This window comes from Chiloscyllium punctatum, chromosome 20, assembly GCF_047496795.1.
Source record: "Chiloscyllium punctatum isolate Juve2018m chromosome 20, sChiPun1.3, whole genome shotgun sequence".
In the NCBI taxonomy this organism is placed as follows: Eukaryota; Metazoa; Chordata; class Chondrichthyes; order Orectolobiformes; family Hemiscylliidae; genus Chiloscyllium; species Chiloscyllium punctatum.
This window is the reverse complement of record NC_092758.1, coordinates 41,953,188-41,976,788: the sequence shown is the minus strand read 5'-3', so window position 1 is coordinate 41,976,788 and position 23,601 is coordinate 41,953,188. Positions and strand designations below refer to the sequence as shown.

The 23,601-nt window shown below is 40.0% G+C and overlaps 1 protein-coding gene across 1 annotated transcript in view; it reads left to right on the top strand.

Moving 5' to 3' along the window:
• Positions 1-6,586: 6,586 nt before the first annotated feature.
• The window catches only part of LOC140491788 (uncharacterized), a 220,685-nt gene continuing 203,670 nt past the window's right edge, over positions 6,587-23,601 (top strand). The window contains exons 1-2 of the mRNA XM_072590190.1: positions 6,587-7,208; positions 21,328-21,397. Coding sequence (XP_072446291.1) covers positions 6,918-7,208; positions 21,328-21,397 — 361 coding nt within the window. The 5' untranslated portion in view covers positions 6,587-6,917. The remainder of the gene's footprint in view (positions 7,209-21,327; positions 21,398-23,601) is intronic.

The window sequence follows — 23,601 nt, the reverse complement described above, 5'->3', positions numbered from 1 at the left end:
TCTTACAGTTGGAGGGGTAGGAGGAGGTGTGCCTCCCAAATGACCCTCCCAGAAACTCTGTTGTCTTCCCTCCTAGGCTCCCATTCCAATCAACTGACCAGATCTTCCCTCATTTCGTTTTAGTTATCTTTTGTCTTAAGTAACACTATTGTGTCTGATTCAATCTTCACCCTCTCAAACTGCAGGATGAATTTTATCATATGGTATCTGCTCCCCAGTGTTCCTTCACCTTAAGTTCATCAAGTCTGCTTCGTAACACATCACCAACGCCAGAATTCCCTGTTCCAGAGTGGGATGTACCACAACCTGCTCCAATAAATCATCTTGTAGATATTCCACAAATTCCTTTTCTTGAGATGCACTACCAACCTGAATTTTCCAGTTCATGTGCAATTTGAAGTCCCCATGATTGTTGTAATTGTGCCTTTTCTATTAGCGAGTTTCAGGAAGATATGTAGCTCAGGTTGAGGTTCTCGATGTAAGTTTGCTTGCTGAGCTAGAAGTTTTGTTTCCAGATTTTCCATCACCATGCTAGGTAACATCATCAGTGAGCGTCCGGTGAAGCACTGGTGGTATGGCCGCTGTTTATTTATCTGTTTAGTTTTCCTTGGCCTGGTGATGTAATTTCCTGTGGTGATGGGGTGGTAAATGGGATCCAAGTCAATGTGTTTGTTGATAGAGTTCCGGTTGGAATGCCATGCTTCGAGGAATTTTCATGCATGTCTCTGTTTGGCTTGTCCTAGGATGGATGTGTTGTTCCATTCGAAATGGTATCCTTCCTCATCTTTTTGTAAAGATACTAGTGAGAGTCGATCATGTCTTTTTGTAGCTAGTTGATGTTCATGTATCCTAGTGGCTAGTTTTCTGCCTATTTGTCCAATGTAGTGCTTGTTACAATTCTGGCAAAATATTTTGTAAATAACATTAGTTTTGCTTGTCTGCATAGGTTCTTTCAAGTTCATTAGCTGCTGTTTTTGTGTTGGTGGTTTGTGGGCTACCATGATGCCAAGAGTTATGAATAGTCTGGCAATCATTTCCGAGATGTCTTTGATGTAGGGGAGAGTGACTAGGGTTTCTGGATGTGCTTTGTCTGCTTGTTTGGGTTTGTTGCTGAGAAATTGACGGACTGTGTTCATTGGCTACCCATTCTTTTTTAATACACTTTACTGGTGATTTTCCTCTGCTCTTCATAGTTCCTCTGTGCTGCAGTGTGTGGTGGCTCATTGAAATAATGTTCTATTTGCAGTTTTGTTTGTGGATGTTAGGATAAGTGCTTCTATAGTTTAGTATTTGGTCATGTAGATTCTTTTCATGTAGATACTGGTTTGAAGTTCCCCATTGGCTGTTCGCTTCGCTCTACTGCGACATCTAGGATTGGCAGTATGTTGTTGCTTTCTTCCTCATTAGTGAGTCTTATGCCAGTAAGGGTATTATTGATGGTCTTGAAGGTTTCCTCTAATTTGTTTCATGATGACAAAGGTGTCATCCACGTAGCAGACCCAAAGTTTGGGTTGGATGGTTGGCAGAGCTGTGTGTTCGAATCTCTGGATTACTGCCTCTGCTAAGAATCCTGATATCGGAGATCCCATTGGGTGTTCCGTTGGTTTGTCTGTAGGTCTTATTGAAGATGAAATAGTTGGTAAGGCATAGGTCCACTTGTTTGACAATACTGACCTTGCTGATGAATTTGGTGTTGTTTGGTGTTTGTGTCTTTGGTTCTTCGAATAGTGTAGTCAGTGTTTCCTTGGCCAAGTTGATGTTGATGGATGTGAATAGGGCTGTTACATCAAAGGAGATCATTATTTCATTATGTTCTATCCTGGTATCTTTGAAGGTCTTCAGGAATTCTTCGGTGGAGTGGATGGAGTGGTGTGTGTCTTCTACTAAGTGTTTTAGTCTTTGGTGTGTAGCTCTTTGGCTAATCTGTAAGTTTATGTTCCAGGTCGCGAGACTATGGGTCTGAGGGGGGCTCCTGGTTTGTGAATTTTGGGTTATCTGTAGAGGCATGGTGTGTTGGATCTGTCTGGTTTCATTTCTTGGAAGTCAGTCTTATTTATTTCTCTATATTTCTGAAAATCTTCGAGTCGGGCTATGATTTCGTTCTCTAGTTGTGGGGTCGGGTCTATCGCCACTTGTTGGTAAGTGTTGCTATCTGCAAGCAGTGCATTCACTTTCTCAATGTAGTCTCTTTGATTTAAAATGACTGCCAAGCATTTTTTGTCAGCAGGTAGGATAACAATTTTTTTTTAGTCCTTCTAGTGCTTTTCTTTCTTGTGTATTGAGTGTGTTTCCTGCTTAATGTTGGTGTGACTGTCTGTCTGATGGTTTGCTAGGTTTCTTCTGTGAGTTTGTTGTCTTTCAATGCTGCTAAGAAATCTTTCTTGTCTACATCCTGGAAGTTGTAATTTAATCCTCTAAGATGGCTTTTTCAGTGTCTTTTAAGGGTCGGTCACATAAGTTTTATATCCATGCTTCTGTGTTGTTAGTGTTGTTATTTTGTGTAAGTTTGTCTAGATTTTCCTGCAGGTCTAGTTTTTTTCATTTTCTGTGTTTGTCGCTGTCTAATGCCTATGGCTTGCTGTACTCTGTCTGTTCATTCAGGATCTGTTGCATTAGTGAGTAAGGTTTGTTGGCGTGAGATTTCCCGGTTGTATTTACGGAGTCTGTATGGGCATCATTAATCATTTGTGACAGCATCCTGCAACCATTTTGCTCTGCTATTCTTTTGGCTAGTGGGGTGTTCAGGGGAGGTTTGCATTTAAGACATTTTGGTACCTGTTTCCTTAGGCATTCATGCAGAAAGTACAGCTATATGCGGGTGGCAGATGGCATTGCTTTCCCATTTTCTGGCCAGTTTTAGCATAGGTGTTAGCAAGTTTTGAGAAGATTTGTAGCTCAGGTCGAGGTTCTAGATGTAAGTTTGCTTGCAGAGCTGGAAGAACACCACTTTGACTAGGCCAACACATCCCATCCGAGGACAAGCCAAACAGAGACACACAAGAGAATTCCTCAAAGCATGGCATTCCAACCGGAACTCTATAAACAAACATATTGACTTAGATCCCATTTACCACCCCCTTAAAAAAAGAACAGCAAATGACATCACCACAGGAAATGATGTCAACAACCCCAGAAAACCTAAACACATAAATTAAAAGTGGGCCACACCACCAGTGCTTCACTGGAGGTTCACTGATAATGTTACCTAGTATGGTGACGAAACGTCTGAAAACAAACCTTCCAGCTCAGCGAGCAAACTTACACCCAGTGCCTTTCTATCTTTTGATTTATTCCCAATATCCTGACTACTCCTAGGAGGCCTGTGCACAACTTCCATTAATAATTTCTTTCCTTTGCAGTTCCTCACTCTACCCACACATTACATGCCTTCTGCCTCTATATCACTGCTTGCTTTCAATTTAATTTAATTTCTTACTGACAAGGCAACCCATGTCCCCTTTGCCTGTCTTTTTGATAGGCAATGCAGCCTTATATATTTACTTCCTAGCACTAATTACCCCTGTCTGTGCTACTAGCTTATTTACATTGGTTCATCTACTGTGTGCATTTAAGTACATCACCTTCAGTCCTGTGTTGATTGCCCCTTTCTCATAGTTGTTCCCTTATCTACTGTGTCTGAAGTTAGATTTCTGTCCTTTTGTTCTGGAAATTTTAATAACCTCTGCTGAGTCCTCATTCTTCATGCTTCCCCAACCTCCCTCAACTTTTTCCAAGCAATTGATCCCTTCATTTAAAGCCCTATCCATAGCCCCAATTATGTGATTCACCAGGACGCTGTTCCCATTATGATTTAGGCACACCCATTCCATCAGAGCAACTCCCTACTTCCCCAGTATTGGTGCCAAAGTTCCACGAATTCAAACCTGTTTCACCCACACCAACCTTTGAGCCGTGCATTTACCTCTAATTTTATTGACTCTATAGCTGATAGTAGTCCAGATATTATTGTCTTTTTGGTTCACATTCCTTCAGCAGAACCTCATTCCCCTTTCTACCTATATCATTTGCACTTCTGTGGACTACGACAACTGGACCTTTTCCCTCCCATTCCCAGATTCCACTGCAGTCAAAGGTAGACATCCTGAATGCGGGCATCAGGCAGGCAGTACAGCCTTCAGTACCTAGTGCTGGCCTTGGTGAACACACTGTATTTCAGACAACACTTTTTGGACAGACAATGAAAAGGAAAATGAATTTACAGCAGAACTGGAAGTCTTGCTGTTTTTCAAAGCCTCTTGACAAAAAATGATAAGAGTAAAAAAGCAAATTGAGAAGCATCCATTCTCTGAACTTGGATATCTACAAGTTTTGCCACAACTGCAGGTACAAAATATTAATTAAACAAGTGCTGCCTCAGGTTAAAATACAACCACAGGTTAAAACACAACTAACTGGCTGTTCTTGATCTTCCTTATACTAGACATTCCTCTTTAAACTTAATCACTAGTATGTGTATGTTTATCATGTTTTATTTATCTCTGGGTTAGTATGTAATTAAATTCCTCTTTTACTCAAAACCTTGTAATTGGCTGAGTACGCCACGATCAAACTTGCCTTTGCAAGATTCGCTTGGGTGTATAAAATGCAGACTATTGTAATCTTTGTTGACAATTAGGGTTAACACCAGAATTTAACACCAGAATTTCCAGTGTGACTTAGGGTTTAAGAAACATGAATGAATATTGTAGTAAGTAATATTGCAGTATTTTAAAGCATGTAAAACTATTAACTGGACCAACCAGATGTACAATGGTTAAAAATGCAGATCAGAGATTGGGATTTCTGCATCAAGTAATTTCATATCCTGAGTACCCAAGCCAGTCCCTTCAGAACAGTAGGACATACCTACATCTCACGGTAGGTGCAATTATTCAAAAAGACAGTTCGCCATGCAATAGCAAAGCCATTTATAGATGAGCAATGAATGCTGGCTTACCCAGTGACACCAACATTCCCTGAGTCAATAAACAAAGGTGTTGAACATTAAAAAAGAAAATGCTGGAAGTGCTCAACAGCCAGTGACAGGGATGGAACTATAATGGCATTAGAGGGCAAGGTGTTAGTCTATATGTTTGCTGTCGCTGACCTAGAGGTGGAAGGTGTTGGTGGTGCATTGCTGTACCATTGGTAAACACTGCTGTTACTGTGGGTCGCTGGTGAAAGGAGAAAATATTTAAAGTGGTGGATGATCTTCAGATTGCTTTTGAGGCTCTCAAATAATCTTGGAAACACAGGCATCCAGGCAAGTCATGAAGATTCCATCACATTACTGACTTGTGCCTAGTGGACCCAAATCAGACAAAAGGGTTACTTGTTTGCCACCCACCTTCCAAAGACTTTTTTTCTGGAAGGATTTCTGGTGCAGGATCCATCGTAATAGATGCATCCCTGGAAGCTCTACAGGAATCATTGGAGCCGATCTTTGCAGAAGCCTTTTTTAAAAAGATACAATAATATTATTTTTCCACTTTGTAAAATGTTTAAAAATCCACTGCATAATGCAGTAAGGCTATTGGTTCCGTGAATGGTGAGGTAGGTTGTCGGTGGTTTTTTTTTGTCTTCTTTTATCACACAGCCACCTAAATGTGGTAGTGCTTATATTTTCCCCAGCTCCCATGTTGTGTGTGTGCAGGTGTGAGACACAGTGAAAGACAAGATGTACAAATCTTTATTCAATTTCCACCACCAGGAAGAAAAGAAGCACCAGGGTGGCCTGTGACAAGCAGTGTCCTTCCCATCAAAGGGCAATGCTGCAGGATCAAAAAGTGAAGGGAAGGGTGGGGATAAAATCAAAATAGAGTTGGAGGGGAAAATAGGTTGTCGTCGGGGGATAGATGGCAAGTAAGTGGGTGGAAAGATGGAATTGCATTATTCAGGTGTGGTAGTGGTGTCAATTTTATGGTTAACCAGGAGTTAGAGCAGGTTTTATTTCCTTTAACTTTTCCTGGGATATTACAAAGATAAATTAGTCTCGACCCTCCCAAGTCTCCGACTTAAGTTTAGTCTTAGTAAGACGTCAGTCTCCACCCTCAGTGTCGCCAACTCGCCGCCGGAGGGCGATAGAAAGACAACCAAATAATCAGGAGACCCAAAGCATCAAAAGTATGTTGAATTTCAGCAATTGGAGCCAGCCTTCATAGCCTTCAAGATATCATTTTCTTGTGTTTCTTCTAGATCGCGATGGTATAAATAAATATTTCATGTATCCTGAGTCGAAGCCTACGCCAAAGCAGCACATGTTCCCTTAGTTATTTATTGTGAGTTTAATTATTGTCACAGGGTCATGTATTCTGGTGATGTTTAGAGGATGTGAGATCTAGCACAACCTTTCACCATTACTGTTTATTATTGTTTTACTTAGAAAATTAGAGATACTTTGGGCTCAGCTGATTGTCCCGAACATACCATTTTCTATTGTCTCTTCAAAGTTGTCCCACGTTTTTATAATGATTGTGGTTTTCATGCGGTTTCCTCTTTAGTGTAGCGTGGGCGGGGTCACGTCAGTTGGCTTTGCATAAGTAAATATCCAAGATCTGGGTGAGGGAATGAGAGGTGGGGAACTTATTGCAGCATTTACTCTAAATGTTGGCTAATCACAGACATGTTGTTTATTGTCAGGACTTGATTCACATTTCAAAACTTTTTTTTCTCTCTGTTTTAAATACTGCATTACTGGTTTTAATGAGCACGGGAGAATATAAACGACTGCCACACCGAAATAGAACAGAGAAGCAACCGTGAGGAATTAACGCGAAGTGTGTGAACACTTGATATTGCAGAATTCGTTCAATTCCGGATTATTCTGTTTTCGACAAAACTTGATTAATTTTGGTTGGCTTGTATTTTAATGCTGATATATACTCGCCTTCACAAGTGGCGTTGCTAAGTTCTGTAAGATGGGCAAGAATGATCAGTCACCTAAAGCTGGGAAAATTGAAAAAACGATGCTAACGTCAAAACCTATAAATTGTTTAAGGACACTGCCAACAGTAGTCAGTTTATTGCTATCAGTCGTTTCTGTTGTGTTTTGCCTGTTTCTCAATGTTAAAACTGCGAGATTGCAAGATAGAGTAAGGCTGTTGGAAAATCAAAAAGGAAGTTTTTCGTTGCAAGCAGTGCGGGAGATTTTATGGGACGATGCAAATTTACTGCCCTTACTACAGAAAAGAATCGACGAACTTCAAGAGGTAAATAATTATATTCTAGAGAGTGACTAATAGTGTAGCAAATATATCGACTTACCGATACTTGGGTTACAACCAGATTTCTGTCTTAAAGTAAGGATTTTTCAAACATTCTTTTTCTCACTTTCTGCCACATTTGCACTTTCAATGAAACAAAATCCACTGTACGCTTCATTTGAGTATATCGTTACTGAGTACATACTTGTCATCGCTTGAAAATCTAGTTTGTCATTTTCATTGATGTTTAACTTACATTTGTCCTGCACCAAATTCATGAGACTGTCATCTTGTCTCAGTAAGGTTTGTTAAAACAAAATTAAGTACTGAAAATAAATAAAACAGTTTTTCTATGATACTTTGTTTCACACATTTACATTATCCAATCCTATTAAAAGGTTAACATTTTGTGTAAATATTTCGGTAAGAATCCTTGTTAGAGAACCTTGTTGACATTTTTAGTAATTAGAGAAGCATGCCCTCAGCACTTTGCTATATTTTGAGAATGAACTATTAGCTTTACAATTATTTGTTGACCATACCAATTGTGTCATCACATAATAGATTCCTGTAGAGGTTAGGGACAAGCAGCAGAATGCACAGTAAACTGGCTACAAAGCAGAAAACAGACTGATAGAAGGCAGGAAGTGGCCTTACACAAGATTTGAAACAACCAAAATTGTTCTTCATTTCCTTTAAACAATTCAGACTTAAGAATTAAACTTGTGGAAGTACAGAAGTTACATTGTGGTGTGCCATTAATACCATGGAAGACTGACAAAATACACTTGCCAAATAGCCATGTAAATGGAAAATTACTCTCGATGTAGAACAAGCTATTACATTTGTTTGGAGGTGAGGAAAGAAAGAGTGTGTGAACTCCTCCAACAACAGCCATTTAAATGGGCTAACAGAACAAAATGACTTGAGGGTAAATTCACAAATCAGTAGATTAAGAATGCAGGATAACAAAGCAATAGTTATTGCCAATTTCTCAAGTTAAAAAAAAATTAAAATCAAAAGTTATGTTAAACCTGCACTGACATGTTATTAAATCACACATGGGTTGATTTGTCCAGTTCCCCTTTCCATGTTAGGAAAACGATGTAAAATTCATTTTTGGTGAGACACCCACTTAAGGATAGAGGTCCAGGATTTTGATCTAGTGACAATGAAAGAATGAGTATTCTGAAGTCAGGGTGGGAGTTTTTTGGAGGGAAACTTGCATGGAGAGAGTCATGGAATTGTTCAGCACAAAAACAGACCCTTTGGTCAAACCCATCTGTGCCAACCAGCTTCTAAATTTATCTTGTCCCATTTGCCCATATCCTTCTCCATTCCCTTGCTGCCGCAAGAGGTGTAAAACCTGTGCTCACACCTCCCCCACCTTCACCTCCATCCAAGGCCTCAAAGGCCCTTATCATATCCAGTAAAGATTTTCCTGCACATTCACCCACCTCATGTACTGTGTCTGTTGCCTTTGATATGGTCTCCTCTACTTTGGGGAGACAGAATGTCAATTCTTGGAGCATTTAAAAGAATGCCTCTGGGACAAGCACCCAACAATCCCACCACCTTGTGGCCGTCTACTTCAACTCCCCCTTGAGGTAAGGGTACGCAAGTCGTCCTCTTCCACCGCCAAATCCATGCCACCCGAAGTCTGGAGGAAGAATGCTTCATCTTCTGTCTTGGGACCCTCTGACCAGATGGCATCAACTTCGACTAGTTTACAAATCTCACCTCATCCCAGATTCAACCCCTATTGCTCTATCCTACCTGGCCATCTTCCTTCCTACCTATCTGCTCCACCCTCCCCACTAGCCTATCACAATCACCTCCACCTGCATATCCCTATCACCTTCCCAGCCCCAACCATACCCTCCTATTTATCTCTCAGATCCCTTTCCTTCCCCCGCCACCCCACACATTCCTAATGAAGGGCTTATGCCTGAAATGTTGACTCTCCTGCTCCTCAGAAGCTGCCTGACATGCTGTGCTTTGCCAATGCCACAACATTTGACCCTGACTATCCAGAATCTGCAGTCCTCACTTTCTCTCAGCAGAAAGATATTTGACTGACAATGAAATTGAGTTATTTGGAGGTTCTGTTAATGTGGCGTTGAGTCCACAAATAGCCTGACCTTTGCTGAATGGTGAAACAAACTCAATGCCAAATGGCTTACTCCTGCTCCCAATCCAAATGTTCTTGTGTATTTTCTGGACTCACCGCCCATGTTACTTAATCTTAAATTAAATATATTGGCCTGTTTCATCTGGCATAAATCAGTTTTATCGTTAAGATTATTCGTATTGCAATAAGGCAAAACCGGGGACCAAAAATGTATGAGAACCACTAATAATTCAATGAATTTGGAACAAATGTTTTACTCAGAATCTGGACTTGCTACTTTAAGGATGATCGAAATGGTGAGAACAGATGCATTTAAAGGAAGTTAAATCTGTACATGAGGAAAGGAATGGATGAATATGCTGACTGTAGTGATTGTAATGAAGTCAACCAGGGAGAATGCATTCCCTGATTGGGGCGGTTAATCTGGTCCAATCAGGGAGCCTTGGCTAACAGATATAAACACGAGTGTCGGCACGGTGGCACAGTGGTTAGCACTGCTGCCTCACAGCACCAGAGACCTTGGTTCAATTCCCACCTCAGGTGACTGACTGTGTGGAGTTTGCACGTTCTCCCTGTGTCGGCGTGGGTTTCCTCCGGGTGCTTCGGTTTCCTCCCACAGTCCAAAGATGTGCAGGTCAGGTGAATTGGTCATGCTAAATTGTCCGTAGTGTTAGGTAAGGGGTAAATGTAGGGGTATGGGTGGTTTGATCTTCGGTGGGTCGGTGTGGACTTGTTGGGCCGAAGGGCCTGTTTCCACAGTGTAAAGTAATCTAATCTAATCTAAATCATGGGTTTAAACTCAGCAAATCTGAATGATAACTTTAAGAAAAAAATAAAAAAAAATAAACACGAGTGTCGCACCTTGTGTCTTTCACTATGTCTCACACCTGCACACACACAACATGGGTAAAAAATAGGTAAAAAAGAACATGAGTGTCAGACATCCTGTTCACTCCGAAAGCTGAAATAAATAAATAAATAAATAAACACAAGTGTCATAGGTTCTGTTCACTCTGAAGAAGCTGGACCAGTCTCCAGTACTATGCACATGTAAATAAAGGGTGACTTGGTGATGAGATACTAGTATTTGTGGCATTAGTTCATTCATGGTGAAATTAATTAACATGCTCTCGGGGCATCTTCTCTCATAATATTAGCATAGATTTGTTGAATTGAATGTCTATATTGTCAATCCTTACATAATATAGTGCCCAAGTATTGGCAAGTATAGTATATGTAAAATCAGAATAATTTTGTTCAGAAAATACAACAGGTAATTCATGTTATCATAGTTTCTGGGCAGTCAATCTTTGTTCCAAATGTTTCCTTAGTTAAAACAAATTGTTGAAATTACTACACAGTTGTACTGATAAAACCAAAAAATATTTTGGAACCAAAAGCTCTGAGATCTCCTGATGTATTTTAATTAACATATGTATTCAATAAAGCGGTAACATATTTAATGAAATACAAAGCTTGACATAAGAATGATATGGTAAGAGCTGGTCTGTTTCTAACTAGCAAAATTGAACATGCAACAGATGATTATTTTCCTGAGCATGATTATGGGCTTAACCTCAGAAGTTCAGATTAACATAGTTCTGCCTTTAGGAATTTGACAATGTCTTGAATCCTGATTCAGTCTTCAGACCTGAGCATGTTAAACTGTTTTAAACTTTGCTATGTGAGTGCAAGGTTTAATTTTAAATAGCTACATTAACAATAATATGAACCACTTCCACTGAAATCATTTTCATTATACGTTGTTTTAACAACAGCATTCCCCAAGTATAACACAATGAGTAAATCATTTTCAATATACCAAAAAGGCTTTTCTACTTTTTAGCATAATCATTTATAATTGGAAAAACATTTAAAATGATTTTGAAATTGTGGTAAAGAAAATGAACAAAGTCTGGCATCAAATAATGCTGCCAGAGGTCTTATCGTGCCAAATGCTAGCAGTAAGCAGTTAACAATTTAGACTCCTGTACAAAAAAAGAGATTATTTATGCCAGTAGTAAGACATAAGAAAAAAAACATTCAGCCTCTAAATGAATGAGTGTGTCAACTCAAAGGAAAGAAAAATGAAGGATAAGTAAAACCAAATATGGAAAATGAAGTAATCATAGGAATGTGTTGAAATTGTTAAAAAATAATACAGGAAGTGTAACTGGAAGTTGATAAGTATATTTAAGATGTTGAACACAAAAATGAAAAAGCTTAATGCTAGCTTACAAATAGTTGTCAAACACGTTAGAGTCCTTGAGGTTATAAATAATTGCAAAAATGAAGCAGATACAATAAATGGTTGAAATATCAAACAAGTATTTTCTAGAAATATTCACTAAAGGGACTATAATTAATTTTCTACCCAACAAACCTCATGTGCAAAAGGATTTGGATATTAATAATTTCTGGCTCATTAATATGTTGGAAATCATTTCAAGAATTGTAAAGTGTTACAATCTCCTTGTAGACCAATTACTTTAAAAAGAAATTTGAATTTTCAGCTAAAGGGTTGAAGAGAAAACATTTCACAGAAAAAAAGAGACACTTTTATCACTGGTGGGATTTGGGCCAGGAACCTTTTTCAGCTGAAATTGTCTTGTCTGAGCCAAGAACCCTTACAGCCAGCAGCAGAGTGGGTCAAAGTTGAAAACATGGCCTCCTTTTTAATTTTTGATACCATCTGCCACATTCCAAGATTCAAAAATTCCAAAGCCACTTTGATATTTGCTGAGATAAGGTGTGTCAGGTAAGTGGGAGTGTAAGGAGAATGTCAACTGGGTGAAGGGCAGGGTGACAGATGGGTGGGGAGTAGGGTGACAGGTAAGTTGATGAGTGTTTAGGATAAGTTGAGGGGAGTCATCTTGGGAATTGGGAGTTTGGGAGGAGTTAGTTCAGAGTGATAGAGTTTGGGGTGGGGGAAGCAGTTGTTGACTATAAGGAGTTTTAAGTTTGAGGGGCTGGGATGTACTTGGGGCCAGAACATTTGGGTCTGGACCAAGCGCTGAATCAGTAAGAGAGAGTCTGGTTGGTCTGAATGGAAGAGATGAAGATCCTGGTCAAGCCTGGAATAGGGAGACTTTAGATTAGGGCTGGACTGCAATGGTGTGGGAGAGGAGAATCCAGCATCCGGGGAGGGTACCAGTGTGAGTATTGGAGTGGAATGCCGTAGTGATTTGGGTGGAGATGTGAGGGGGTTCAGTTTTATAGTTAGCCAGGGGTTCGAGCATGTTTTACTTCCTCTAACCTTTTCTGGATATCTATTGAGACAAGACTTGGGACTCCCCAAAGTCTCCAACTACACCTCTGAGCTGGGGACATTTTCAGGGGGTTCAAGCTAATGGATAATTATTTTATTGTAAAATTGAACTTCCTTGGCATGAGTTCCCATCCCCACATTCCTGCATGATGAACCTTAGTATCTTGCAGCCAATAGTTCCTCTCTCTTACCTAAATCTTTATAGATTAATTTTGTCGGAAAGTTTTCAGGGCTAAGCCCTTGCTTCTCTCAATCTCCTCTATAGCAGCATGAATTGTATGAGCCTTGTATATAGATACAAATGCTGATTAGCTATGCTTGAGATCCCAACTCTGTCTTATCTTGGAAGCAAATGGACAATGTAAAACAATATTGTATAAAAAGCCAGTATTATCTACACTTTTCTAGGACTTTTAAAATTCCCACTCTACCAACTGTTTTCACACAGGCTGCTACCAATGTCTCCAAGTCTAAACACCTTTCACTTATTCGCAGTTTAAAAAATCTGGACCCCCTTTTTAATTTCTAACAATGAAGGCATCCAGACTTGCTGTGAGGCAGACTTTATCCATTTCATTTTAAGGGCACAGTAACAAACAATTATATAAACGTTGTAATTGTAAAAATGGCCCACATGGTATATGGAATATCAGAATTGTTAGAAAATATCGGAATTGTTAGAAAAAAAGAACAACATCTGTCTATTTTGCCTTCTACTATTACTGTATAATGACTGTTATAATTAGTCAACAGCTTTATTACAATCAATAATGATCAATGAACTTATAACAGACCTAGAAATAAGGTCAGAAAATCATCAGTGGTGGAAATTTTGGGCCCTGCACCACAGGTCCAAGATTGCATGTTTCACCCAATGAGGATATACTTACCAAAGGACAGATTTGCAGTTACATACATATAATCTATCCATTCTCTATAATTAGATAGAAATCTACCCAATTTGGAGTAAAATGCATCAATACATGAAATACTCTTAACATTCATTTTCAATACATTAGTTACTCACCCTTGTGTCTAGAATTTATGTTGATTTATCTGTCTTCAAGTGCAGGCCATATCCTCTGATTCTTTTTTTCTGGATAAAATAACAGAGCTCATACACCTCTTATCAAAGGGAAAGGTGAAGTTCCCATAGATCCACTGTTTCATAGAGAGAGATGACTGATTTGTGAGTTTAATTTGAGGGTCACCATCTCTCCAGTGAGGAGCAAAGTTGAGAAGGCAGAACCTTCTAGTGGCCTCAGTTGGTGTGGGAATTGAACTTGTGTTGTTGGTGTCACTGTGCAGTACGGACTAACCGTCCAGCAAACTGAGCTAACTGTACTACTCAAAATTGATGTGACAGGGTTGTTTACTTATGGCATTTGTTAACATTGTCAATAGCATACTGTTTTGCTGTTTCCTATGCTTGATAAAGTTGTTTTCGGGTATGCATGGTACTTCTGAATGCTCACTTACTCTTTGTTGAGGCAAATTAGTTTTCAACCTTGATCGTAATGGTCATGTAAGCAATATAAAGGACAACAAGGTCATGAATTGTGGTGGAATTCTGCTGCAGTTGATGATCCATGGATAATCAGTTTTGAACTGCTCAGTCTGTTCTTAATATATCCCAGCAGTAGTATCAATTTGGATGCAAGCCACCCAGTGAGACAGAAAACCAAGATGTCTTCCTTTGTGGGTAAGGTTTCTTGACTACCCATCTTATGGTTGCTTCCATACACATATTACAGGTGCTCCATTTATCACGTGTATTTTCACAATTAATAGCCACCATCTGTTCCTTTTTCTTAACATGAAATAAAAACATTCAGACTTGTAACAACATGATTAACCAGACATTCACATAGTTCCACTGAACATGGAGACACATTCTCACTGTAAAGAGAAGATTTAATAATGGTGAAGTTTAAATATTTTCTCACTACCTGTTCAAACCTAGGACAACTGATTCACCAGTTTACAGAAGGCAGCAGTAAATAGTGGTGAATAGGAGGTAATTTTGCCCATCTTTAGGCCATGAGACTTTATGATTCAAAATCATTGTTGAGAGCCACAGTCACTTGACTGTATGCCACTGTACTGTCAAATCTTGGATGATCTTTGCTGATGGGAGCTTTTGACCCTACCTAAAAAGTATGACTATGGCAGTTTCCGTCTATTAATGGAAATAATTTAATTTTTAAAAAATATATTATTTAATAGTTTTTCTTTTGCCAATGTTCTTTCCCCACTTCTGAAGGCCTAATCTTCTACATAGTTGCATGAGATTTGCCAGTAAGATTTTATAGCATGTAGGACTGTGTCTAATCTTCCTGGCAGCCAAGTGAATAGGGCCCTAACTATCTGCTCAGTACAAGCTTGATGCTGAGATAGGATACTTTAAAAATCTTCCTGCATGATAACAGTACCAAGATAAAATCATCACTAGCATGTCGCAAAATGTCAAAGGCCTGAATCCGCTGTTTTGGCTCCATGTGCTGCCCAGTTTACAGGTTATCCTGGAAAGGGAAGATGTCTCAAAAATTTGACTAACAGATGAAAGCAGCAGTCTTATGCTGTCATGAAGTAATTCTTAAATAACAAGATGCTGGCATTAAGCTAAAAAGGCATTTCCTACGCAACCAATAAGTGGTGTAATACAAGTTCCAGTGACGGTGTGATGCTACGTATATAGGCCATACATCCCAATGATTGTACTATATCAAACAATACATCCTGTTAACCATTCACAGTGAACAGTAGGCCATTCGTGCTCGACCAGCTGGTATTTGCAAGTCTTCGAACAGTACACCCACCATCAGATGTTATTCTGCTGTTGCAAATCATTTTATTAAATAATAATTCAGTCTGCTAAGAGTTAAAGCAGAAACAGTTTTAGATCATGAGCTGGCAGAGTGATGCATTTGTGAGTGCTAAAAGCTACATGCATAAACACTCAGGACCATATAGAGTCATAGAGATATACAGCATGGAAATAGACCCTTCGGTCCAACCTGTCCACGCCAAACAGATATCCTAACCCAATCTAGTCCCACTTGCCAGCACCCGGCCCATATCCCTCCAAATGCTTCCTATTCATATACCCATCCAAATGCCTCTTAAATGTTGCAATTGTACCAGCCTCCATCACATCCTCTGGCAGCTCATTCCATACAAGTACCATCCTTTGCATGAAAAAGTTGCCCCTTAGATCTCTTTTATATCTTTCCCCTCTCACCCTAAACCTATGTCCTCTAGTTCTGGACTCCCTGATCCCAGGGAAAAGACTTTGTCTATTTATCCTATCCATGCCCATCATAATTTTGTAAACCTCTGTAAGGTCACCCCTCAGCCTCCGATGCTCCAGGGAAAACAGCCCCAGCCTGTTCAGCCTCTCCCTATAGCTCAAATCCTCCAACCCTGGCAATACCCTTGTAAAACTTTTCTGAACCCTTTCAAGTTTCACAACATCTTTCCAATAGGAAGGAGACCAGAATTGCATGCAATATTCCAACAGTGGTCTAACCAATGTCCTGCACAGCTGCAGCATGACCTCCCAACTCCTGTACTCAATACTCTGACCAATAAAGGAAAGTATACCAAACGCCTTCTTCACTATCCTATCTACCTGCGACTCCACTTTCAAGAAGCTGTGAACCTGCACTCCAAGGTCTCTTTGTTCAGCAACGCTCCCTAGGATCTTACCTTTAAGTGCATAAGTCCTGCTAAGATTTGCTTTCCCAAAATGCAACACCTTGCATTTATCTGAATTAAGCTCCATCTGCCACTTCTCAGCCCATTGGCCCATCTGGTCCAGATCCTGTTGTAATCTGAGGTAACCCTCTTCGCTGTCCACTACATCTCCAATTTTGGTGTCATGTGCAAACTTACTAACTGTACCTCTTATGCTCGCATCCAAATCATTTATGTAAATGACAAAAAGTAGAGGGCCCAGCACCGATCCTTGTGGCACTCCACTGGTCACAGGCCTCCAGTCTGACAAACAACCCTCCACCACCACCCTCTGTCTTCTACCTTTGAGCCAGTTCTGTATCCAAATGGCTACTTCTCCCTTTATTCCATGAGATCTAACCTTGCTAATCAGTCTCCCATGGGGAACCTTGTTGAATGCCTTACTGAAGTCCATATAGATCACATCTACTGCTCTGCCCTCATCAATCTTCTGTGTTACTTCTTCAAAAAACTTAATCAAGTTTGTGAGATATGATTTCCCACGCACAAAGCCATGTTGACTATCCCTAATCAGTCCTTGCCTTTCCAAATACATGTACATCCTGTCCCTCAGGATTTCCTCCAACAACTTGCCCACCACTGAGGTCAGGCTCACTGGTCTATAGTTCCCTGGCTTGTCTTTACCGCCCTTCTTAAACAATGGCACCATGTTTGCCGACCTCCAGTCTTCCGGCACCTCACCTGTGACTATCTCAGCAAGAGGCCCAGCAATCACTTCTCTAACTTCCCACAGAGTTCTCGGGTACACCTGATCAGGTCCTGGGGATTCATCCACCTTTAACCGTTTCAAGACATCCAGCACTTCCTTCTCTGTAATCTGGACATTTTGCAAGATGTCACCATCTATTTCCCTACAGTCTATATCTTCCATATCCTTTTCCACAGTGAATACTGATGCAAAATATTCATTTAGTATCTCCCCCATTTTCTGTGGCTCCACACAAAGGCTGCCTTGCTGATCTTTGAAGGGCCCTATTCTCTCCCTAGTTATATTTGTCAAAACCTTTTGGATTCTCCTTATTTCTATTTGCCAAAGCTATAAGATGTCCCCTTTTTGCCCTCCTGATTTCCCTCTTAAGTATACTCCTACTTTCTTTATACTCTTCTAAGGATTCACTCGATCTATCCTGTCTATACCTGACATATGCTTCCTTTTTCTTAACCAAACCCTCAATTTCTTCAGATAAAAACAATGACTGCAGATGTTGGAAACCGGAGACTAGATTAGAGTGGTGCTGGAAAAGCATAGCAGTTCAGGCAGCATCCGAGAAGCAGGAAAATTGGCGTTTCAGGCAAAAGCCCTTCATCAGAAATACAGGCAGAGTGCCTGAAGGGTGGAGAGATAAATGAGAGGAGGGTGAGGGTGGGGAGAAAGTAGCATGGAGTACAATAGGTGAGTGGGGGTGGGGATGAAGGTGAAGAGAAGAGGGTGGAGTGGATAGGTGGAAAGGAAGTGCTAAGCTGGAAGTTTGGAGCTGGAGTGAGGTGGGGGAAGGGGAAATGATGAAACAGGTGAAATCCACATTGATGCCCTGGGGTTGAAGTGTTCCGAGGTGGAAGATGAGGCGTTCTTCCTCCAGGCGTCGGGTGGTGAGGGAGCGGCGGTGAAGGAGGCCCAGGACCTCCATGTCCTCGGCTGAGTGGGAGGGGGAGTTGAAATGTTAGGCCAGAGGGCAGTGTGGTTGATTGGTGCAGGTGCCCCAGAGATGTTCCCTAAAGCGCTCTGCTAGGAGGCGTCCAGTCTCCCCAATGTAGAGGAGACCGCATCAGGAGCAATAGATTTCTTTAGTCTTCATTTAGCCTCAATTTCTTTAGTCATCCAGCATTCCCTATAACTACCAGCCTTTCCTTTCACCCTGACAGGAATATACTTTCTCTGGATTCTTGTTATCTCATTTCTGAAGGCTTCCCATTTTCCAGTCGTCCCTTTACCTGCAGTCATCTGCCTCCAATCAGCTTTCGAAAGTTCTTACCTAATACCGTCAAAATTGGCCTTTCTCCAATTTAGCACTTCAACTTTTAGTTCTAGTCTATCCTTTTCCATCATGATTTTAAAACGAATAGAATAATGGTCGCTGGCCCCAAAATGCTCCCCCACTGACACCTCAGTCACCTGCCCTGCCTTATTTCCCAAGAGTAGGTCAAGTTTTGCACCTTCTCTAGTAGGTACATCCACACTGAATCAGAAAATTGTCTTGTACACACTTAAGAAATTCCTCTCCATCTAAACCTTCAACACTATGGCAGTCCCAGTCGATGTTTGGAAAGTTAAAATCCCCTACCATAACTACCCTATTATTCTAACAGATAGCTGAGATCTCCTTACAAGTTTGTTTCTCAATTTCCCTCTGACTATTAGAGGGTCTATAATACAATCCCAATAAAGTGATCATCCCTTTCTTATTTCTCAGTTCCACCCAAATAATTTCCCTGGATGTATTTCTGGGAATATCCTCCCTCAGCACAGCTGCAATGCTATGTTATGAAACAATAAGCAATTTATACATACAATGCATCGTCTTTCATAAAAAGGTGTTATGGAGACAGCTAAACATCACTGTATCTCCATGGCAATGCCTTGACCAATCGGAACCTCCCTGCCTGGTCTGAACCAGTTTGTACCCTCCACCTGTGTTCACCTATCCGCACCGCACCACCTTGTTTTTCCCACCCGCCCATCCTCGCCTTTATCTGCAATTCCCCTTACATTCAACCCCAGTCTTGAAGGAGGGTTACACTTGAAACACTGACTTCTCCACCTTCTGATGCTGCCTGACATGGTGTGTTCTTCCAGCCTCCTGCTTGTCTATCTGAGAATTAACATGACTGTTACCTGTTCTTGCTGCAGCTCCATGCCAATAATGGCCCAACCAATCAGCATCCTCTTCTCATCCTGTATAAAATGGTGTCTCTTATTCCAGTCTGTTCCTTATGCTCAGACTCTATTGAGTGAAGATGAAAGGCTTCAACTTTTACTCTCATTTTAGAAATGTTTCTAACATTTGTTACCAACATTTATTTAAATAATATAGTAGAATGATATAAGGATACATGATAAAGAACAGCTACATATTTGCCAGCATACATGGAATAATAATGAAGTAGACCAGGCTGTGCTGTTCCCCTGTGTTGGAGGATTTGAGCTATAGGGAGTGGCTGAACAGGCTGGGACTGTTTTTCCCTGGAGCGTCACAGGCTGAGGGATGACCTTATAGAGGTTGATAAAATCATGAGGGGCATGGATAGGGTAAATAGATAAGGTCTTTTCCCTGCGGTGGGGTGGGGGGGGGCAGAACTAGAGGGCATAGGTTTAGGGTGGGAGGGGAAAGATATAAAAGGGACCTAAGGGGCAACCTTTTCACGCAGAGGGTTGTGCATGTATGGAATGAGTTGCCGGAGGAAGTGGAGGCTGGTACAATTGCAGCCTTTTAAAAGGCATCTGGATGGGTATATGAATAGAAAGGATTTAGAGGGATATGGGCCAAGTGCTGGCAGATGGGACTAGATTAGGTTAGGATATCTGATCGACATGGATGAGTTCTCTATGACTAAGAAGCAGAAAGAGGGGAGATGGCAAAACGGTATTTAATTTTTGATCAATGTGGAAAGCACCATAAATTTATCAATGTAATTCTAATGTTTTCAGTCAATCTTATTAGAAAGGGTAAGACTGAGCTGATAAATATGCTACCTGGACAGTAAATCAACTCTTCAAATCAGTATAGTTCTACCCGTTGCAAGTTACCTTTCATTCAAGGAATGAATGAAATCAAGAATATCTGGTTGAAATTAGGATTAGATTAACTTTTTTCTTTTGAGTTACACTAAATCAGGTCTACAACCCTCCCACAGCATGATAATTGACTGACTAATGTCTAACTAATGAAAGCGGTAAAGGTAACCGAGGAAGGAAATGACAAACTGACAATGACAGGAAAGAACAAAGAATACAGATCAAAATGCAAATTATCAGACAAGACTAGCCCTTATGAAAATAACTAAAGGACAAAACTTAGTGCAAAGTGCAGTCATATGCCTTGTGTACAATTGAGATAGTAAGTACAATCTCATGTCCATTAATAAGATTTTTTTTCATGCAGGATGACTTAGATTTGGAATATTGAAGGATATGTGGCATTTAGAGAGGACAGGAAGCGAGGAAAGTAGAAGATTAGCTCTGTTAATTAAAGGTGATATTAGAACAATGAAAAGTGTTAGCCTATATTCAAGAAATATTCTGGGCAATGATGAGGAATGATAAAGGCAAGAGGTCACAAGTTATAGTCTGCTATTAATAAACTTGTCTGTGCTTTACAAGTAAACCCAATCCACACCAATCATTTGGTGTTAATCAACAATAACCAAAAGAAACATCACATATTAAACCCTTGTAAGTGGAGTAATGAACACTGCTTTGAAACTTTATAATTGTTCTTTTATAGCAATGCTGGAGAGAAGATCGAATAAATGAGCAACAAAGGAGTGGAGAAAAAAAAAATGGTTTCTGATGTGTGAGCAATAAACGTCCCAAATCTAAAGTGAATGGTATAAGAAATTTGAATCAAGTACCATAAATAATTTTATACTATTTAGTACATTAAAAATTTAGTGAGATAAAGCTAAACCTCAAATTTTAACTTGGATGCTGTGCTTTAAGCGTTATGCAGTGGCTCCCTGATTTACGAATGCCTGACTGAGGAATGTCCATACTTATGAATGTGATCCTATACAAGTGTGTATTAATATTAATTGTGAAGATCTTAGATGTAAATGTTTCTTTGTAGTTATGAATGACCATTTTATGTTGTTCTGCATTGTGATCAGATTTATGAACAAATTGCCTTGCGAACAGACTCAATAACACTGAACCCGTTCACAACCCGGAGACTGCTATATCTACATGATCACAAGTTACAATCACCTGAAAATTAATTTTACCGTATCATTGATAAATCACCTTCTTTTCATAGGAATTGACTGATGGTGTTGCAAAAATTAGAACAGTTAGAGAAGCTACATCTGAATGTCTCTGTCCACCTGGTGAGTATATTAGTCTTCTGTCGCATTTACTTGAGATTTTTCCTCAAGTTTGCATGCATCTCCTTACTGTAGCTGAAATGGATTGATACTCTTTCGGTGGCAAAGTAAGATTTTCAACTGATTCTTAAAGTATTCCACAAGTCCTCTACCTGGATCATTTGCTTTTCAAATCAGGCTCTCAAGATAGCATCTACAAATGGTGAAGCCTAAAACAAGAGAGGCAGTAGTAAAGTAGAAAGGGATAAAAATGTGACCCATTACAGAGTTCCTCTGTCCATTAATATCTGTTGGGGGCTTCCCCACCAATACTTCAGGACAATGGTTGGAAAATCAAACTTAGGGTGATTTTATGTGGGGGGAAGAAATGTCCAGATTCTCTTTTTTTAACCATCAACTCTTGTATCAAGTAATGCATTTTAAAAGCTGTTACAAAATAAAGTGAAAACAAGTGACTGCAGGAGTAAAGATCATGATACAGTAAACAAATAATGCATTCTGAATCCAAACTCCCCCAACCCTCCACCCATTGAAGAAAAACATATTTCGCTACCATTTGTAACTACAAGTCCTCAATATTGTAATCAACAAAGAAAATTAGCATTTTTTGGTTAGTCCCACCCACATTAGTAAGTAACTTTAGTAATGCACCTGCATTGTATATATAATCCTTTTAAATCATGCAGGTCTTCAAGTGGTATACATGCACAGTGTGATTTGGCATTTGATGGTTCATTCTCTCTGCATATGATCAAGGTGACAATGACTGTACATCGGTTCCAAGTTGCCATGTGGATTGACTCTTAGTGAGAAAATTGAACGTTTGTACTCTGACTAGCTGTCCAATGCTCATTGTTTGGCAATACTTTGACAGTTTTACCAAAGTGAAATTTGACATTCCCCTTGATTTTGGCACTCAATTCTGTTACTATTTCTGGCTTCAATAGCTTTTGGACTCTTTGAGTAATTTTGATGTGATGTGATATATGTCACAGAAACAAACTCTTTGGTCTAACCAGTCCATGCTGAACATAATCCTAAACTAAGCTAATCCAACTATCCTGCTCCTGGCCCATATCCCTCCAAACGTTTCCTATTCATGTATCCATCCAAATGTCTTTTAAATGTTGTAACTGTACCCGCATTCTCCACTTCCTCAGGAAGTTCATTCCACATGCAAACTACACTCTCTGTTTTTACAAAAAAAAAGTTTCATGTCTTTTTTAAATCTCTCTCTCCTCTCACCTTAAAAATGTACCCCCAGTCTTGAAATTCCCCATCTTAGGGAAAAGACAACTACCATCAACTCTATATCTATACCTCTCATTATTGTATAAACTTCTATCAGGTCACCTCTCAATCTCCTATGCTCCAGTGAAAAATGTTCCAGCCTTTTCTTTTATAACTCAAACCTCCCATATCTGGCAACATCCTAGTAAATCTCTTTTCAACCCTCTCCAGCTTGATAATATCCTTTCTATTACTGGGTGACCAGAACTGGACACAGTATTCCAGAAGAGGTCTCACTAATGCCCTGGAAACCTCAACGTAACATCCCAACTCCTGTACTCAAAGGTCTGAGTAATGAAGGCAAGCATGCCAGATGCCTTTTTAACCATCCTGTCTAAATGTGACACATTTTAAAGAATTACGTACCTGCATTCCCTCTGTTCTACAACACTACCCAAGGCCCTAGAATTATTTGTATATTTCCTATCCTTTGTTTGTTGTACCAAAATGCAATACCTCGCATTTACCCAGATTGAATTCCATCTGCCATTTTTCAGTCCATTCGCCCATTTGATCAAGCTCCCTCTGTAATCTTAGAGACCTTCTTCACTATCTTCTATGCACCAGTTTTGGTGTCACCTGCAAACTTACTAACCATGCCTTCTTTATTCTCATCCAACTAGTTTATGGTAATGACAAACAAAAGAGGACCCAGAATCGATCCCCATGGAACACCGCTGGTCAAAGGCCTCCAGTCCCAAAAGCAACCCTCCACGACCCCTGTCCGTCTTCTGTTCAGCAAATTGTGTCCAATTTGTAAGCTCACCCTGAATCCCATGTGACCTAACGTTACTAATTAGCCTACCATGTGGAACCTTGTCAAAGGATGTACTAAAAACCAAACCAACAGTTGTTACTGCTCTGCCATCGTCCACCTTTTTGGTAACTTCCTCATAAAAACTCACTCAAGTTTGAGA